Below are 20,371 nucleotides of genomic sequence, written 5' to 3' on the forward strand. Positions count from 1 at the left end.
GACTTGAACCTACTGTTCTGAGGCCAAGAGACTACCTTAACCCACTCGGCTACTAGAGGTACCTCCAGTAGCCGAGCAGGTTAAATCACTGTCTCAGTAGCCTCTTGGCCTCAGAGCAGTAGGTTCAAGTCCTATGCATGACAGCCATAAAAATGATCTTATAATTACAAATTTAATCAATGAATAAACCACTTCAACAACTTTAACATTGGCATATTTTATTTCTTTTTGCACTGGCATATTTCTATCTTTTGTTCAGATAGTTCTGAGTGTCTGAGCAGATGAGCCCTGGGGTGAATATGGGGTTATGGATTCAATGAGGTCTTGTCCTCAATGAAGATATTTGTTGACTATTACCCATACCAAGGTATGAGTATGCCAAAGTATTGAAGTTAAAGGGTTACTTTAATACCATTTCCATGCAAAGCAGTCTGCTTTCCTTACCATCAGCACAAAGTGGTCCCTTGAAAGCCGTGAACCTACAGTCACACTCATAGTGGGAGTATCCCTCATGGCATGTGCCATTGTTCAGACAAGGACTGGACTGACATTTGCCTTGACAGCCAGGTTCAACACCATACATGCCCTTCTCGGCACGCCCTCGAAGGTCTTGTAGCTGCCCGTTAAGAATAAGTGCACGGATACAGCCCACGAATCCATCACGATAATCAATGGTGGCTCCTGAAAAATAAAATTAAAATAAGCAATCTATCCAATACTAAACAAGGTATGTGCATACATTGTATACCAAAAGACCCTTTCCCCATTATAAGGGGGGTAGTCAAGTCATGACATACACATCATTTATTTTATATTATTTGTTTATTTGTTTGTTATTATTTGTCTGTTTATTATTTGCTTGATTTTCATTTATTATTACTTATCTGTCAATCTATTATTTACTATTTACTTGTTTTTTCTATTATTTAACTATACCAATGCATTTATTTATCTTATTTATTATTACTTATGGCTACCTCCCTTACAAGGGGGAAAAGAGCCTTTGGTATATTATGTATCATTATTTATATTATAATTTTTTTCATCATTATTATATTTTTTTCCCACATCCAACCTATTTATGGACCAAAAGGTCTCCTGTCGGCATGCTCTGCCTTTGTAATCCTTAACCCATCCTACACATGTTCAAAACCCTTCCCATCTTAGCTCCTTGTGGATGAAGGGTCACCTCTGATCGCTACCAACTGCTCAATCAATGAACCTGTTGCCTCTGGTCTCTCTTGCAAAGACCCACAACCTTCAGGAAACTGGCATCAGCCCCCAGGCAAGCATAAATCATTTAAAGAAGAGATATTGTATTCCTATCTGGGGACATGGTTGCCTCTAGGGCAGTTTGAACCTGTGGCTAAGCTTATTCTGTGTTGGTACTGTCTCACTGACAGATGTTGACCTTCACCTCTTTATCCTACCATTCACTACCTTTCCCTGTGTTTCCTCCATCTTCCTCATTCGACATATCAATTTTGCTCACTATCAATTCTCCCATGAAATATACCCATTCTTCTACTCATACTTCCCCTTTATCTTTCACCACCTCCCACAATTTTCTCAGTATCTCCTGGTATTCTTTTTCATTTTCCTTCTCATTCAATTAATTTACTCTCAACATCTCTCTACCTCCTTTTCTTTTTCTCCTTTTCCATTTTCCCTCCATTTTCAATTTCCCTTCTACCAAAATTTATCTGACACTCCCCCACTCTTCCCCCAAAAAAGAACATCCAAAACTCTTCATACATTAATGCCCCATCAATCAAACCTTTCCATGTATACTTATGCCTAGCTCTCTTCTTAAACTTCTTCAATTATAGAACAAATCACTAGTTGCAGTAATGTTTTTTGATAATCATAATCAAATCCAGCAGTTGCAAAGTCTCAATTGTGGGTGCCTCTTATTGTGAGTCCTACTCTCTACTACCTTGTGATGTGATATGGTTTAACGTCACAAACTTCCCCCTATCAGAAGGCTAGGACGGTGCCTCTCACAGAGGACTTTGTAGCGTGGAATTTAACGAACCATGCTCTTGATTCAACTTCGCCAGTGGCATGATTTGAACCGCCATCCCCTCAACTTTCACTGCAAGCAACGATGCCCTACCCCGCTCAGCGAGCGAGCTTCCTATCTTACCATGCAAAATATCAAGACAGCCTGCATGACAAGATAGTAATGAGTGGGACTCACAATCAGGACCCCCAATCGAGGCTTTGCAACTACCAGATATTATTCTTAAAACAAGCTCTACCATTCATGCAAAATCTTTTGACTGCCTTCAACAGCCATCTTCCATACATTTGCAAGACATCCCACAATACCTTCCATTCAACCATGTCATATGCCTTCTCCAGCCAATAAAACAGACTGATAGTCTGATATCCAAAGCTGAAAGTAAACAATATAGAAGCCTCACTCACCCACAACAAAGTCCGAGGTGAGCTGTATGGCACGCACAGGGCCTGCAGGTTCCCTGATTGACTTAGTCCCTCCATCTATAATTATACGTGCTTCCTTGCGATTCCTCTCCACCAATATGGAATGCCATCTGTCATCGTTAAGAACATAGGCAGTTTCACCTGGGACTAATATTGGTCCTGACCCTGCCTGGTACTGGAAGTGTATTGTTGAACCACCTGAAAAAGGGAGAAGTATATAGTACTCAAAGAAACAAGAGAAACCCTGCTTTAATCAATCTGTTCTTCAAGATTTCTTGCAGGAGACCCAGGTCACTAGGAATAGCCAGTAAATTGGCCCATAACTCACTAAAGTATAAGATATTGTGTTGTTGTCTTAGTAAGACTACACTAGGGCAGTAAATTGTAAAATGAGGGAAGCAAGCAAATGTCTCGAGGGATTAAAAAGTGTCATGAGAAATAGGTACCTGGGAATGTATACAAGGAGATTCTACGAAAGGGTGGTTGTGCCTTTGACATTGTATGGGGCAGAGATTTGGAATTTATGATGCAGAGAGAAGTTTAAATGTGTTTGAGATGAAGTGTCTAAAAAGTATGGTGGGGGTTACAAAGATGGATATTGAGAAACAAGGAGGTGAAGAGGAGAGTGGGGGTAGAAAGGGAGCTAGCAGACAGAGCTGATGAAAGATTATTGGAATGATTTGGGTACATAGAAAGAACAAGTGAAGAAAGATTAGCAAAAAGATTTTGGAAAGCAGAGGTGGATGGAATGAACTTGAAGGGATGACCAAAAATGAGATGGATAGCTTTGAGAAACAGGGAAATGTCTGTTGAGGAGGGAAGGGAGAAGGCAGGGGGTAAGTGTGAGTGGAGAATGGTTGTGTATTGTTGATATTTTGAAGCTGCCTGATTCATACCATGGCAATAAATGCATTTTTTAAGTTTGTCTAGCATAAGTGTCTAAATCTGTCTAGGTGACAATGGTAAAAGCACTTCCTATCTAATCCGAGATCTTGCTGGTCCCTTACCCACAATGGAGACCTTAATGTAATCTGATGGTCCTTTAGCATGGAAAAGGCAACCATCCAAGGCAGTAGTCTTGAACTCTAGGAAAATGTCACCCGAGTGGCCCATGTCAAAGCGAGGAAGCTCAATGGTTGCATCAGTTTTTCGGAAGGTAACCACATTGTCAAACAGATCTGCCAAAATAAGTCATACATTAAAAAACATTGCAATCTTACCTTGGAAAAAAAAAGGCATGTACATAGAAATATATATATATATTCCACTTCCATTCCTTGTCTCCCCTCCCTCTATTCATCATTCCTTCCTGCAAAGTACTTACTGTCTCCTTCACAGACAAGAGGGCCTAGACTAAATCGAGACTTTTTGCCATCTTGAAGACTTCCTGTGTCTCCAATTCTCAGCTGCCTAACAGGTAAATGTTCTTTGACTGTCAGGTCTCCACTATCATATTCCCATGACTGTAGACCTGGAAATACAATGTAAGTGCTTAATCAGTACAATATATATATATATATATATATATATATATATATATATATATATATATATATATATATACATATACATACATATACCAAAGGCTTTTTCCCCTAACAAGGGAGGTAGCCATAAAAACAAAGGCATAAAGACCATTCCCACCCATTCAATCCCTAATACACTCCACTCCCCTCCACCCTCTACCCTCCCTCTTATCTTGGCACCTTCTGGATGATGGGTCATACCTGCATCTTGTCCACTGCCCTGGGTCAGAAGCAGTGTCACAAGACAGAGTACATCCACAGAAAGGCCGCTTCATAAAATCACTGACCCCCCCTCTCCGTCCCCCCATGCAGAAAAGGAGAAGACGGGGAGAAATCCCTTCAGGCTGCATCAAATTTTTCTCAAACATACTACCTCACCCCCCTTCCCCTACCCATTCCACCTCATGCATCACATCATCATGCATATACAACCATTCTCCATTCACCCGTCTTCTGTCCTCTCCCGTCCTTCCTCCACAGACATTCCCCTCTTCCCTAAAGCCCCTTTTACTCCACCCATCCATCTCATCCTTGGTCCCCCCTCATGTTCACTCCCTCCACATCTGCCTTCCATACCCCTTTTACTAGTCTTTCGTCATTCTTTCTTTCCATATGTCCAAACCATCCCAACACTCTTTCATCCACCCTATCTCCAAACTCCCTTACCACCCCCATTCTTGTCCTCATCTCCTCATTTCTCACTCTATCTAGCCTAGTAACCCCTATCATACTTCTCAAGACACCTCATCTCAAACACATTCAAACTCCTTCTCTCTTCCTCTCTTATGTTCCATGTTTCTGCCCCATACAGTACTGTTGGCACAATCCCTCCTTCATACAATCTCCTCTTAGTATCCATTCCCAAATGTCTATTCCTCATTACACTTTTTAATCCACCAAGGTACTTTCTCACTTCTCTCAATCTACATTCTACCTCCACCTCCACTCCTCCCTTTCCTGCCACATTCGTACCCAAGTACCTACACCTATTCACTTCCTCCAGTCTCTCTCCCTCTATATGGAAACAGAGATCAAATTTAAGTAGTTCAACTGTGTCTTGAGAAACAAGTTTCTGGGTAATGGAGGGTCAGAGATAGTAAATTAGTAGGTAAGGGTGAGGATTGCCATGTAATCACAAGAGGAGAGTATACTAGGTTTCAGTTGTCAGCCCCTGCTCTGGAGGTGCCAAGTCTTGCTGCATTACATCTGACCCAAGCAAGTGTTGCTAGGGACAGGGATACACTCATCCACGAGGATCCAAGACAGGAGGGGTAATGTATGGGTTTCTAGGATGGGTGCAAGATAGGTGTAGGGTAGGTGTATGCTTCAATTCTGCCATCTTCCTTAGTATATGTATATATAATACTGATGACCCACTTTCGGAGAAGAATAAGCGAAGATATTGAGATCTGTATATTTGGTGACCTGAGCCACCAAGATGCGAGCATGCGTGCCGGGCGTGTTGACCTGAGCTTTACTATAAATACACATTGTTCTGTACTTTGTAACTCATATCTGCCGAAGAGGATCACAGTAAGTGATCGAAATATACAGATCTCTATATCTTCGCTTATTCTTCTCCGAAAGTGGGTCATCAGTATTATTTTACATATGTGCTACGACATATCTTTGTTGTGATATGTATATATGCTATCTATCTTAACCCTAAGTTTTACCTGCATCACAGTTGCACCAGCGTGTTTCATCAACACAGGTTCCCATAAGGCCACATTCGCATTTCCTAGAGCCTGGGAGGGAACCTCCCCAGTAATCCATGGGTTGATTGTTCCTCGACACCCACCAGGTAAATGGCTGAAAAGTAATTTGACAAGGTTTAGAAAAAGTCCTTTTTCCACAAAGACATCCATACATACATATACACAGGGCTTTTCCCCCCTTACAAGGAAGGTAGCCAACGTCAAAGGCATAATGGCTGAAAAGTAATATGACAAGGTTTAGAAAAAGTCCTTTTTCCACAAAGACATCCATACATACATATACACAGGGCTTTTTCCCCCTTACAAGGAAGGTAGCCAACGTCAAAGGCATAACGGCTGAAAAGTAATATGACAAGGTTTAGAAAAAGTCCTTTTTCCACAAAGACATCCATACATACATATACACAGGGCTTTTTCCCCCCTTACAAGGAAGGTAGCCAACGTCAAAGGCATAATGGCTGAAAAGTAATATGACAAGGTTTAGAAAAAGTCCTTTTTCCACAAAGACATCCATACATACATATACACAGGGCTTTTTCCCCCTTACAAGGAAGGTAGCCAACGTCAAAGGCATAACGGCTGAAAAGTAATATGACAAGGTTTAGAAAAAGTCCTTTTTCCACAAAGACATCCATACATACATATACACAGGGCTTTTTCCCCCTTACAAGGAAGGTAGCCAACATCAAAGGCATAATGGCTGAAAAGTAATATGACAAGGTTTAGAAAAAGTCCTTTTTCCACAAAGACATCCATGCATACATATACACAGGGCTTTTTCCCCCTTACAAGGGAGGTAGCCAATGTCAAAGGCATAAATCCACTTTCACCCATTTCATCCCCACATACTCCCTCCCTCCCTCTTTTCTTGGCTCCTCCTGGATGACTGATCATCCCTGCATCTCACCCACTGCCCTAGGTCGGAAGTGAAAAAGCAAGACACAGCACATCCACAGTAAAGCCACTTTTTCAATCAGCGACCCCCCTCTCTGTCCCCTCAAGCAGAAAAAGAGAAGACAGGGCAAAATCCCTTCAGGCTGTATCAAAATATTATTTACACATATTCTCCCATCCCCCTATCCCCAACCCACTCCCTTTCATGCATCACAGCATCATCTATACACAACAATTCTCCATTCACCCTATCTTGTCTTCTCCCTTCCTTCCTCAACAGACATTCCCCTCTTTCCCAATGCCCCCTTTACCCCATCCATCCATTTCATCCCTTGGTCACCCCCTCGTGTTCACTCCTACCTCTGCCTTCCAAACCTTTTTTACTAATCTTTCTTCACTCATTCTTTCCATGTGTCCAAACTATTCCAATACCCTTTCACCAACCCTATCTCACAACTCCTTTTCCATCCCTGTTCTCCTCCTCACCTCCTCATTTCTCACTCTATCGAGCCTAGTAAGCCCTATCATACTTCTCAGGCATTTCATCTCAAACACATCTAAAACTCTTCCTCTCTTATATTCCATGTTTCTGCCCCATACAGTGCTGTTGGCACAATCACTCCTTCATGCACTCTCCTCTTAGCATCCATTCCCAGATGTCTATATTTCATTACATTTTTTAATCCCCCAAGGCATTTACTTGCTTCTCTCAATCTACAGTCTATTTCAGCCTCCACTCTTCCCTTTCCCGCCACATTCGCCCCCAAGTATCTAAAGCTATCCACGTCCTCCAGTTTCTCTCCCTTAATCACTTCCAATTTGCTGCCATCCTCTATCCTTGTACATCTCATCACCTTACTTATAGCCACATATATCTTCAACTTCCTTCTTTCACATACCTTCTCAAACTGTCACTAACTTACTTAACCCCCCTTCTGATCCACAAAGACAAAATCCATAACTACTATATCCTCAAAGAACTTATGAACTGGTAGTGTAAAAGTAGACTATGGGGTAGACCCACTGAAATGGTGGGGGATTTGAGTAAATGAAGTCAAACATGTTAAAATGTGTATGGATGAGGTTAAATTGCATAATGCATAGATTACAATAACAACCTATTTAAGGGGTGCAACAAGGATGAACTAACAGTAATAATGAGGAAGAAACAAGGTGCCATCTTTACATGACTGAAGTAGGAAGGAGTAAAAGTGATAAGAATGGTTGTGGTGGTGATAGTTTTGTTAGTAGTGTTGGTGGTGGTGTTGTTAATGGGGATAAATAATTACTCTTTCTTGATAGCTAACCTTGTTATGGAACACAACAGATACTCCAATTTTGTTTATTCACTGTAACCCATTATATAATATGTATGTACAGTATATATAGGAGGTGCTAAGATGGGAGGGAGGGTGGAGGGGTGTGGAGTGTCTTCGGGGATGAAATGGGTGGGAATGTTTTTGTGCCTTGTCCTTTTTGGCTACCCCCCTGGTAAGGGGGGAAAAAAGCCTTGGTATATGTATGTATGTATGTACAGTATATAATGGTAAAGACACTTACCAGAAAGTCCTGGTCTCCCATAGAAGGTGTATTGAAGAGTCGTGCTTTAAGACATTCGTACATTAAGCTCTGGCGGCAGTTGGTGGAGCGGTTGACAAGAATTTCAATCTGTTCCATATTCGCATCATATATAATGTCTTGTACATAAGACCCTGATTCAGCATAACCATTCACAGTGGTTGCCATTTTATGCTTGTGACCAAGTGATGTTTTGATAGTTCCATCATCTGTTGGAGGGTCAGAATATAAGTGGTGACCTGCTTCAACATTTGATTAATGATGATCATGATGATATGGTTTAACATCACAAACTTCCCCCCATCAGAAGGCTAGGATGGTGCCCCTCACTGAGGGCTTTGTAGCAGTTACCACTAAACTCCATCTCACCAGTGTACAATAAATAAAGTTTGTAATCTGCTTCCTTTCAACTTCCTCTCACATATTTGCAATCTTTATTGACTTTGTTTTTGCTAATGACTCAATTTTGTTCATTTTGGGAATAGGCCCAGCCAACAGATGGGTTTTCATATTGTAACACCTTTCAGGTGATGAAAACAAAATCTACAAATTATGCCACTGTACTTTAAAGGTTACTTTAACTATTCAAGATTTATAATATCACTTCTATCTATATACCAAGGGCTTTTCCTCCTAACAAGGGAGGTAGCCAATGTAACTTACTATTTATCTATCATCGTCACTTACTAATTCCATTTCCATCTACCTATATACCAAGAGCTTTTTCCCGCTTACAAGGGAAGTAGCCAATGTCACTTACTGTAGAATATACAAGTGACAGGGAAGGGTTCCAGTGGTCCTGAACCATCAACATCAATGTCAATCTCAGCTTGTTTTGTCCCAGGGTTTCGTCGAAGATAGGCCGCACATGATATAGGGTACAGAGCTGTATAGATAGAATACAAGTACAATGAGTAAGATTGATAGATAGGTAGACTGATAATTAAACAGACTTTTTCCAAATATGGCACATAGTAGTAGTTCCACCCTCCCCGCCACACACCCAAACTCAAAAAGATCCCAATACTAGGGTACTGACGGCATGGCAACATGTAGCCAGTGCTTTAGGGACTGTTTTAGGGTGCCCCTGTGGACCAGATCCACACATCATTCACCTATGTTAAGAGTAAAAATCTCTACTCATAGAGGAATGATGATACTTTTGTACTACAGCTGTCTCCCTCTTATGAAGCCCATTTGAACCCATCCTTTACCATTTCCTGCAGTGCGGGAAAAGAATTCTGCCACTATGTTCCTATATGTTCTAAAAGGTGACTATATGGGATGGAGTGATGGGACTAAGGACCTACTCTTGATATGTTCCTCCTATGAAAAGTCAAGGCAGACGAGGGTCTGGGATGAGTCCAAACAGTGACTTTCAGTTCATAACATCACTACAACTAATGAAAGAAACAGTTTAGCTACTTACGTGTGTGACAAACTGCTCCAGAGTATTTTGTGCCTCCACAATCACAGAAGAATTCGTCTGAGTTTTGTTTGCACTTGCCACCATGTTTACAAGGGTTTGGATTACAAAGATCCAAAAGCTGACAAGCCGCTTGCACCACCTCCTTGGGATTGTGGATTTGCTGCAAAGCAAGATAAAGCAGATGAGAGGGAGGGAGGAGGGTGGAGGGGAGTGGAATATGTAGGGGATGGAATGGTGGGAGTGGTTTCTATGCCTTTTTCTTTTTGGCTACCTCCCACATAAGGGGGAAAAGCCTTTGGTATGTATGTATGTAATACTAACATTCCAATTTGTGTTCCATGCAGGAATACCTTAGTTATATTTTTTCACTTACAGATAATGGAAGAGACAGCAATATGATGAAGATGGGCAGAGTATTTTAGGGAGTTGCTAAATATGAAGGAGGATAGAAAGGGAGAGGTAGTTGCAGTGGGTAGCACTAAGAAAATGACTTATGAGTGAGGAAAATGGAGGAGAAATAAGGAAAAATGAGGTGAAGGCAGTTGTTAAGATGATGAGAGCAGGTATGGCACCTGGGTTGGATGGGTGTCATGTAGAATGTCTATAAAAAAAAAAAAAAAAAAAAAAATGAATAAATATAATAAAAAAAAAAAAAAAAAAAAAATAATAATAATAATAAAAAAAAAAAAAAAAATAAATAAATAGGTACAGTGATGGTGGACTGGTTGGTGAGGTTATTTAATGTTGTTTAAGAGAAGTAGAGTGTCAGAGGACTGGAGGAGTGCCCATATAGTTCCACTTTACAAGGGAATAGGGGACAAGTGTGAATATAATAGTTTCAGAGGGATCAGTTTGTTAAGTGTAGTTGGGAAGGCTTATAGGAGGGTTTTGATTGAGAAGATTAGGAGAGGAACAGAGGGAGTAACTGATGAGGAACAGTGTGGGTTTAGGACAGGTAGGGGTTGTGTGGATCAGATTTTTGTGGTAAGATATGTGAGAAAGCTTTAGGAAAAGGTAAGGATGTTTTTTGGGCCTTTATGGATTTGGAAAAGACTTATGACAGGGTAGACAGGAAGGCACTGTGGGAGGTATTGTAGATATATAGGATAGGTGGAGACCAGTTAAGAGCAGTCAAGAGTTTATATATACAGACAAGTACCGAGCTGTGTTGAGCATAGCCTTGTAAACAAATACATGAATATCAAAGGCCCTTTCTCCCTTATAAATGGGGTGGCTGAGTCAAATCACACCCCCAATTAATATACTTTAAAATCAAATTAACATCTCAACCCTCTCAGTACTCCATGAATGAAGGATCTCTGTCCCCGCCATGGTGAAATTACAATTTGAACTCTGACCTTATGTAAGTAGTTTTTGTAACAGCTTTAGTTATATTCTTATTTCTCAATTAGTGTAAAATTCCATATAAAAATTACAAACATGCTTCAGACCCATCCAGTCAGTGGGCAGGAGCCAGAGATGACTTTTCATCCATGATGAGCTATGATAGGAGGGAAACAAGAGTGGTGAATGGGAGTGGAATGGCTGGGAGTATGTGTCTTGACTTGGCTACCTCCCTTATATGGGGAAAAAATCCCTTGGTACAGATTACAGTCCTGTATAGTTCCTCTTTACAAGGGAAAAGGGGACAAGTGTGAATGTAGTAGTTTCAGAGGGGCTTGTTAAGTGTAGTTGGGAAGGCTTATGGGAGGATCTTGATTGAGAGGATTAGGAGAGGAACAGAAGGAGTAATTGGTGAGGAACAGTGTGGATTTAGGACAGGTAGAGGTTGTGTAGATCAGATCTTTGTGGTAAGACAGATATGTGAGAAAGCTATAGGAAAGGGGAAGAATGTTTTTTGGGCTTTTATGGATCTGGAAAAGGCTTATGATAGGGTAGACAGAAAGGCACTGTGGGTGGTTATGCAGATATACGGGATAGGAGGAAAGCTTCTAGGAGTCAAGAGTTTTTATGAGAGTAGTAGAGCTTGTGTCAGGATTAGGAATGGAGAGAGTGAGTGGTTCGAGGTAAAGGTGGGACTTCATCAAGTATACGTTATGTCGCCCTGGCTGTTCAACTTATACATGGATGGGGTGGTGCGAGAGGTAAATGCAAGGGTAGTGGGTCAGGGATTGGAGATGGTTAAAGAAAATGGAGAAAAATGGGAGGTGAGCCAGCTGTTGTTTGCGGACGACACTGCGCTTGTGGCAGGATCGGAGGAGGGATTGAGGAAGTTGGTGACAGTTTGGGAGAGTATGTGATAGAAGAAAGCTAAAGATAAATGTGGGTAAAAGTAAGGTGATGAGATGTACAAGGGGTGAAAGTGGCAGTAGACTGGAAGTGAGCATTAAGGGAGAGCGACTGGAGGAAATGGATAGTTTTAGATACTTGGGTGCAAATGTGGCAGGAAAAGGTGGAGTGAAGGTGGAGGTAGAATGTAGATTGAGAGAAGCGAGTAAATGCCTTGGTGGATTAAAGAGTGTAATGAGGAATAGACATTTGGGAATGGATGCTAAGAGGAGACTGTATGAAGGAGTGATTGTGCCAACAGCACTGTATGGGGCAGAAACATGGAACATAAAAGAAGAAGAGAGAAGGAGTTTGAATGTGTTTGAGATGAGGTGTCTGAGAAGTATGATGGGGGTTACTAGGCTAGATAGAGTGAGAAATGAGGAGGTGAGGAGGAGAACAGGGGTGGAAGGGAGCTGGGAGATAGGGTTGATGAAAGAATATTAGGATGGTTTGGACACATGGAAAGAATGAGTGAAGAAAGACTAGTAAAAGAGGTATGGAAGGCAGATGTGGAGGGAGTGAACATGAGGGGACGTCCTAGGATGAGGTGGATGGATGGGGTTAAGGGGGCTTTGGGGAAGAGGGGAATGTCTGTTGAGGAAGGACGGGAGAGGACAGAAGACAGGGGTGAATGGAGAATGGTTGTATATGGATGATGTTGTGATTGCATGAGGTGGAATGGGCAGGGGGATGGGGGGTGAGGTAGTATGTGTGAGCAAAATTTGACGCAGCCCAAAGGGATTTCTCCCCATCTTCTCCTTTTATGCAATGGGGGGACGGAGAGGGGGGGTCGCCAATTTAATGAAGCGGCCTTGCTGTGGATGTGCTGTGTCTTGTGACACTGCTTCTGACCCAGGGCAGTGGACAAGGTGCAGGGATGACCTGTCATCCAGGAGGTGCTAAGATGAGAGGGAGGGTGGAGGGGTGTGGAGTGTATTCAGGGATGGAATGGGTGGAAATGATTTTATGCCTTTTCCTTTTTGGCTACCTCCCTTGTAAGGGGGAAAAAGCCTTGGTATATGTATGTACAGATTACAAAGGATTACAAAGGCGGAGCATGCTGACAGGAGACCTTTTGGTTCATAACTAGGTCGGATACGAAAAAAAAAATAATAATGATAAATAGATAAATAAAATTATAACTATAAATAATAATAAACAAAATAAATAAATGCATAGGTATAGTTAAACAATAAACAGACAGGTATATAGTAAATAATAATAAATTGACATATAACTAATAATAAATGAAAATCAAGTAAATAAACAAAAAGACAAATGACAACAAAACAAACAAATAATATAACATAAATGACAGTCATTAAAGACAGATATATGTCATGTAATACTTACGTCTGGTTCTGGAGCTTGCCTGTATCCACGCACAGAAATACTTCGCATGCAGCCTCGGAACCCAGGTTGCCCGTACTTTCCACCTGCAAAAAAAATACAGGATGAGTACAGCTGATTGACTTTAAATTTTCATTTTTTAGGTAAGTATTAGGAGTCAAAGGAAGCTTGCTGGCTGAGTGGGTTAGGGCGTCATTACTTGCAGCAAAGGTCAAGGGAATGGAGGTTTGAATCCTGCCAACGGCAAAGTTGAACCAAGGGCATGGTTCATTAAATTCCACACTACAAAGTCCTCTATGAGGGGCACCGTCCTAGTCTCGCGATAGCAGGGGAGTTTGTGACATTAAACCATATCATATCAAGTCTTAGGAGTGAGGTTAAAGTACAGACGCTCCTCAACTTACGTTTTAGTTACGTTCCGAATGGCCGAACGTAAGTTGAAAATTAACGTAAGTTGTTACTGTACTATACATCCGTAAATTCTATTACCGTATCTTATAAAACACCCCTAAATCATTAATTATACACATAACATTGTAAAATAATAACATTAATTTCAAATAAATTAAATTCAAGCAACATAAATTGAGATGGTGGATTTGTGCAATGTAAACAATGGACGCAGCGTCATGCGCAAGTATCGTTTGAACTACGGAGAGCGCGCTAAACTAAAAAATTCACTCCAATTTTTTTTTTTTTTTTTTTTTTACAATTTTTTTTTACAGTCAGTTCAAACGTAAAATCGAAAAAACGTAAAACGAATGAACATAAGTAGAGGAGCGTCTGTAGTTAGTTTTAAGCATTTGGGGCCAGATGTAACAGGGAATGGCAGAGTCGGGATAGAGGTAATCTGTAGAGCAAGGGAAGCAAGTAAATGTCTTGGGGTATTGAACAGTGTCACAAGAAATAGGCACCTGGGAATGGATACAAAGAGAAGATTACGTGAAGGGGTGGTTGTGCCTTCAACTCTGTAAAAGATGGAGACTTGGAATTTAAGAGAGGCAGAAAGGAGACTATTAAATGTGTTTGACATGAAGTGTATGAGAAGTATATTGGGGGTTACATGACTGGATAGAGTGAGAAATGAGGAAAATAGGGGTAAAAGGGAATTGGCAGATAAGAATGATGAAAGATTATTAGGTTAGCAAATAGAATGTGGAAAGCAAAGTGGATGAGGTGAACTTGAGAAAATGGAGCAATGAAAGTAACAATATGATGCACTAAAACCACTCCTCCTGGACAGCTACATATAGAAAACAAAATCTTCCCAATCTCCACATGAAAATAACATTAATAGAAGTCTACAACAGAACCCTAAGCACCACACACCGAGCAGTCCTGTCTCCCTTGTGGTATAGTGCAATTGGCATAGAGGCCTAACACAGCATGCAAGAATGTGCAACAACCTGCTCTGACCAACAGCAACGTCCCCAGACAAAAGCCCTTTTTTACATCCAACAAAGACTCCCTTCTCTTCTGTGTGCTTACAGCATCTAGCACCTTCGCCCATGGGCAGTTACTCTGTAGACTCCTTAGATACATATCATGCTTTCTCTGTATGCATAATCTACCGATTAATAAACCCAAGATTCATACAACCTGTTTCACTGCTGCCCCAGCAACAATGCCATGGCTGGAATGTGGTTTTCCCACAATCCTTTAAAGAGTGTATATTGTGTTGTTGGCATGTGTGATTGTGTACAATGCAGTCTTCCATAATGTGTTGTATAGTACAGTGTAAAGTGTTGCATCATGGACAGTTATCTGCGTTGCGGTCATCCAGCCTCTTCTGGTAACTTAGAAGGGCTGAATGGCCAGACAGTCTAAGAAACAAGAACACACCCTACACACTACATTTCACAAGCCCCAACAATATAAAATAAATAAATATATGAATAAATAAATATAATAAAATAAAATACCAGCAGCATACTACTCAATCAGCTATAATATCCTACTACCTATACCACACAAAACATCCACGCAAAAACACACACTCGGAATACTAAATGTGCCCTTCAAGATAGACCACCAAACTCAATACTCTAACAATAATGACCACACATACATACATCAAAGGCTTTTTTCCCCCTTACAAGGGTGGTAACCAAAAGAAAAAGGCATAGAAACCACTCCCACCCATTCCATCCCCTACATACTCCATTCCCCTCCACCTTCTTCCCTCCCTCTTATCTTGGCACTTCCTGGATGACGGGTCATCCCTGCATCTTGTCCACTGCCCTGGGTCAGAAGCATTCTCACAAGACAGCACATCCACAGACATAAGTTCCACAAAAGAACCCTCATACTTGACAAGAACCACACTGGCATACCTGTGCTGAGGACACCATCCAGCATTAAAACAGTAACAACACAGAATAGGCCTGGCAACAAGTACAAATTGCCCACATAAGACAAAGAACACTTCATACTACAATGCCCTACAATTACAATCTCTAAACAACAACACAGTATTTCTTCCCTGAATGCCTTACAAGCCCACCTGGATACCGTTGCCAGTTACCTGGGGGTAGTGGGTCTTCTGTGAGAGAGACCAGGGGCAAAGGACCTTCTAACTGACAACATAATATCTCTTCTACGAATGACCTGTGCCAGCAACCTAGGAACCATAGATCTCCTGCTGGAGACACCTGGGGCAACTGAATGATGGACCCTTCTGATATTGAGATTTGGACAACAAAAGTATTCAATACCAGTTCAATGAATGAAAAGAGAATCTCATAAATTATATAAAAAGTTTGTGAAGCTATCCTTACCTGCAATAAGGAAGAATTTCCCTGACGTGATGGATAGCACTCGAGTGGTCTTCATTGGTACCCCATCCACAATGAGCTCCATTCCATTTTCAACTACTGCAAAGGACACAAGGTGCCAGCGACCATCACTGAAGCCAGAGTCAAAATTGTCGAGGAGAACACGTCCTGGAGTCTGTTCAGCCTTCACTTCCACTTTTATACGTCCTTCTTCCAGGAAAATCTGAAAGTGAGATAAATATTACACATCTAATCAGATCAAAACCCTACCTCCCTGTTGGTGAAAAAATAAATAAATATATACATAGATATACCAATGGCTTTTTCCCCCTTACAAGGGAGATAGCCAAAGTCAAAGGCATAAATCCACTCCCATCCATTTCATCCCCACATACTCCACTCCCATTCACCACCCCCTCCCTCCTTTTCTTGGCTCTTACTGGATGATGGGTCATCCCTGCATCTCACCCACTGCCCTGGGTCTGAAGCAATGCAGCAAGACACAGCACATCCACAGCAAGGCCACTTCATTTAATCAGTGACCCCCTTCTCCATCCCCTCATGCAGAAAAAGAGAAGACTGGGAGAAATCCCTTTGGGCTGCATCAAAATATCATTCACACATACTCCCCCCATCTCCCACCCACTCCCTTCCATGCATCATAGCATCATCCATACACAACCACTCCCCACTCACCACCATCTTCGGTCCTCTCCCCCACTCCCCAACAGACATCCCCCTCCTTCCCAATGCCCCCTTCACCCCATCCATCCACCTCACAACCAGTCGCCCCCTCATGTTCAATCCCCCCATCTCTGCCCTCCACACCTCTTCCACCAATCTTTCCCACTCATTCCCTCCATGTGCCCAAACAATCCCAACATTCCCTCATCAATCCCATCCACTCTCCACCTCTCACTCTATCCTGCCCAGCATCCCCCACCACCCCTCTCTTACATTCCATGCTTCTACCCAATAGTGCTGTCAGCACAATCACCCCTTCCTACAATCTCCTCTTAGCATCCATTCCCAATTGTCTATTTCTCATTACACTTTTCAATACTCCAAGACATTTACTTGCTTCTCCCAATCTACATTTTACCCCCATCTCCACTCATCACTTTCCCGCCATACTCACACTCAAGTATCCAAAGCTATCCACTTCCTCCAGTCTCTCTCCCACCTATTCAATACAAGTCAAATTCTCACACACAACATGCCTGAGGTATGATGATTGATGCATCACAATACTCACATTATAAAATATAAAGTCACTGTTGTGTTAGTCATTCCCTTTCACCGAGTAAATAAACACAAAAATTATGATCAAGCCAGTTCACAGAATTTGGGGGTCACTCAGCTACAACTACAAAATAAATATAATCAAGACGCCAACACCAGATCCTTGTATACCCACTCGCGATGCCTACGTAGGCATCATCAAATAGAAGTGGTTACTCACTTCCAATTCACTCCCATCCTCTCCCCTTATACATCTAATCACTTTGCTTTTACCCACAGTTATCTTCAAATTCCTTCTTTCATGCACCCTCCCGCACTCCGTCACCAACTTCCTCAATCCCTCCTCTGATCCTGCCACAAGTGCAGTGTTGTCAGCAAACAACAATTGGCCCATCTCCCACCCACCTCCACTTTCTTCGATCCTCGGCCCACCACCTCCATGTCTACCTCTCGCACTGCCCCATCCTTGTATAAATTGAACAGCCAAGTCAACATAACACATCCCTGACAAAGTCCCACCTTTACCTCAAACCATTCACTCTCTCCACATTCAATTCCAACAAAGGCTCCACCACTTTCACAAAAACTCCTGACCGCTCTCAACAGCCCCACTCCCATCCCACACATCTGCAACACCTCCCACAGCGACCTCCTCCCTGTCTACCCTGTCACAAGCACTTTTCAAATCCACAAAGGCCTAAAAAACATCCTTACCTTTTCCTAAAGCTTTCTCACATATCTCACTTACCACAAAAATCTGATCCATGCAACCCCTACCTGTGCTAAACCCACACTGTTCTTCACCAATTACTTCCTCTGTTCCTCTCCTAATCCTCTCAATCAAGACCCTCCCATAACCACCCCCAAACCACTCAACAAATTGATCCTCTGAAACTACTACACACACACTTGTCCCTTTTCCCTTGTAATGTGGAACTATACAGGCACTCCTCCAGCACTCTTCCCTCTCTTAGACAAATATTAAACAACTTCACCAGCCAGTCCACCATCATTGTACCTCCCTTTTTTAGATACTTCACATGACACCCAACCAACCCAGGTGCCTTATCTGCTCTCATCACTTTAATAACTGTTTTCACCTCTTTCCTTATTTCTTCTCCATTTTCCTCATTCAACACTGCTTGAGAAGGTGTGTGAAAGAAGGAAGCTAAAGATAAATGTGGGTAAAAGTAAGGTGATGAGATGTACAAGGGGAGAGAGTGACAGTAGGCTGGAAGTGAGCATTAAGGGTGAGAAACTGGAGGAAGTGGATAGTTTCAGATACTTGGGTGCGAATGTGACAGGAAAGGGAGGAGTGGGGGTGGAGGTAGAATGTAGATTGAGAGGAGCGAGTAAATGCCTTGGTGGATCAAAAAGGATAATGAGAAATCGACATCTGGGAATGAATGCTAAGAGGAGGTTATATGAAGGAGTGATTGTGCCAATAGCAATATACGGGGCAGAAACATGGAACATGAGAGAGGAAGAGAGAAGGAGTTTGAATGTGTTTGAGATGAGGTGTCTGAGAAGTATGATAGGGGTTACTAGGCTAGATAGAGTGAGAAATGAGGAGGTGAGGAGGAGAACAGGGGTGGAAAGGGAGCTGGGAGATAGGGTTGATGAAAGAGTATTAGGATGGTTTGGACACATGGAAAGAATGAGTGAAGAAAGATTAGTAAAAGAAGTGTGGAAGACGGAGGTGGAAGGAGTGAATATGAGGGGGCGTCCTAGGATGAGATGGATGGATGGGGTGAAAGGGGCTTTACAAAAGAGAGGAATATCTGTAGAGGAAGGACGGGAGAGGACAGAAGATAGGGGTGAATGGAGAAGGGTTGTGTATAGATGAGGCTGTGATGCATGAAGGGAGTGGGTGGGGGATTGGGGGGTGAGGAAGTATGTATGAGAAAAAATTTGACACAGCCCGAAGGGATTTCTCCCTGTCTTCTCCTTTTCTGCATGAGGGGACGGAGAAGGGGGTCTCCGAATTTATGAAGCGGCCTTGCTGTGGATGTGCTGTGTCTTGCGCCACTGCTTCTGACCCAGGGCAGTGGACAGGATGCAGGGATGACCCGTCATCCAGGAGGTGCCAAGATAGGAGGGAGGGAGGAGGATGGAGGGGAGTGGAATATATGGGAAATGAAATGGGTGAGAGTGATTTCTATGCCTTTTTGGCTACCCCCCATATAAGGGGGAAAAAGCCTTTGGTATATGTATGTAACACTGTTACCTTCTTGGCACTTCCCGCTGCAACTATCTTTCCCTCCCTATCCTCCTTCACATCTAGCAACTCCCTAGAAGAAGAAGAAGAAGAAATAATATTAATACATACATATACCAAAGGCTTTTTCCCCCTTACAATGGCGGTAGCCAAAAAACAAAGGCACAAAAATCATTCCCACCCATTCCAACCCCAATACACTCCACTCCACCCTCTACCCTCCTTCTTATCTTGGCACCTCCTGGATGACGGGTCATCTCTATATCTTGTCCACTGCCCTGAGTCAGAAGCAGTGTCGCAAGACACAGCACATCCACAGCAAGGCCACTTCATTAAATTGGCGACCCCCCTCTCTCCGTTTCCTCATGCAGAAAAGGAGATGGGGAGAAATCCCGTCGGGCTGCATCAAGTTTTTCTTACACATACTATTTCACCCCCCATCCCCCAACCCATTCCACATAATGCATCACAACATCACCCATATACAACCATTTTCCATTCACCCGTCTTCTGTCCTCTCCCGTCCTTCCTCAACAGACATTCCCTTCTTCCCTAAAGCCCCTTTAACTCCCATCCATCCATCTCATCCTAGGTCGTCCCCTCATGTTCACTCCCTCCACTTCTGCCTTCCATACCTTTTTTTACTAGTCTTTCTTCACTCATTCTTTCAATGTGTCCCAACCATCTCAATACTCTTTCATCCACCCTATCTCCCAACTCCCTAACCACCCCTGTTCTCCTCCTCATTTCTCACTCTATCTAGCCTAGTAACCCCCGTCATACTTCAGGCACCTCATCTCAAACACATTCAAACTCCTTCTCTCTTCCTCTCTCATGTTCCATGTTTCTGCCCCATACAGTGCTCTCGGCACAATCACTGCTTCATACAATCTCATCTTAGC

At 42.4% G+C, this 20,371-nt stretch overlaps 1 protein-coding gene across 6 annotated transcripts in view; it reads right to left on the reverse strand.

Annotated features, from left to right (window-relative positions):
• Nrx-IV (neurexin-4) overlaps positions 1-20,371 on the reverse strand; it is an 87,688-nt gene that overhangs the window by 31,584 nt on the left and 35,733 nt on the right. For all 6 annotated transcript variants that reach the window (XR_012967438.1, XM_076204963.1, XM_076204961.1 and 3 more), the window contains 10 exons: positions 16,013-16,232; positions 13,239-13,321; positions 9,594-9,753; positions 8,925-9,050; positions 8,147-8,373; positions 5,651-5,786; positions 3,773-3,919; positions 3,456-3,626; positions 2,431-2,646; positions 445-681 (listed from right to left, as the gene is read on the reverse strand). Coding sequence is in view for 5 of the 6 variants with exons in the window: in XM_076204963.1 (XP_076061078.1) it covers positions 445-681; positions 2,431-2,646; positions 3,456-3,626; positions 3,773-3,919; positions 5,651-5,786; positions 8,147-8,373; positions 8,925-9,050; positions 9,594-9,753; positions 13,239-13,321; positions 16,013-16,232 (1,723 nt within the window). In the remaining variant the exon portion in view is untranslated. The remainder of the gene's footprint in view (positions 1-444; positions 682-2,430; positions 2,647-3,455; positions 3,627-3,772; positions 3,920-5,650; positions 5,787-8,146; positions 8,374-8,924; positions 9,051-9,593; positions 9,754-13,238; positions 13,322-16,012; positions 16,233-20,371) is intronic.

This window comes from Oratosquilla oratoria, chromosome 21, assembly GCF_046742065.1.
Source record: "Oratosquilla oratoria isolate Oo_2021 chromosome 21, ASM4674206v1, whole genome shotgun sequence".
Classification (NCBI taxonomy): Eukaryota; Metazoa; Arthropoda; class Malacostraca; order Stomatopoda; family Squillidae; genus Oratosquilla; species Oratosquilla oratoria.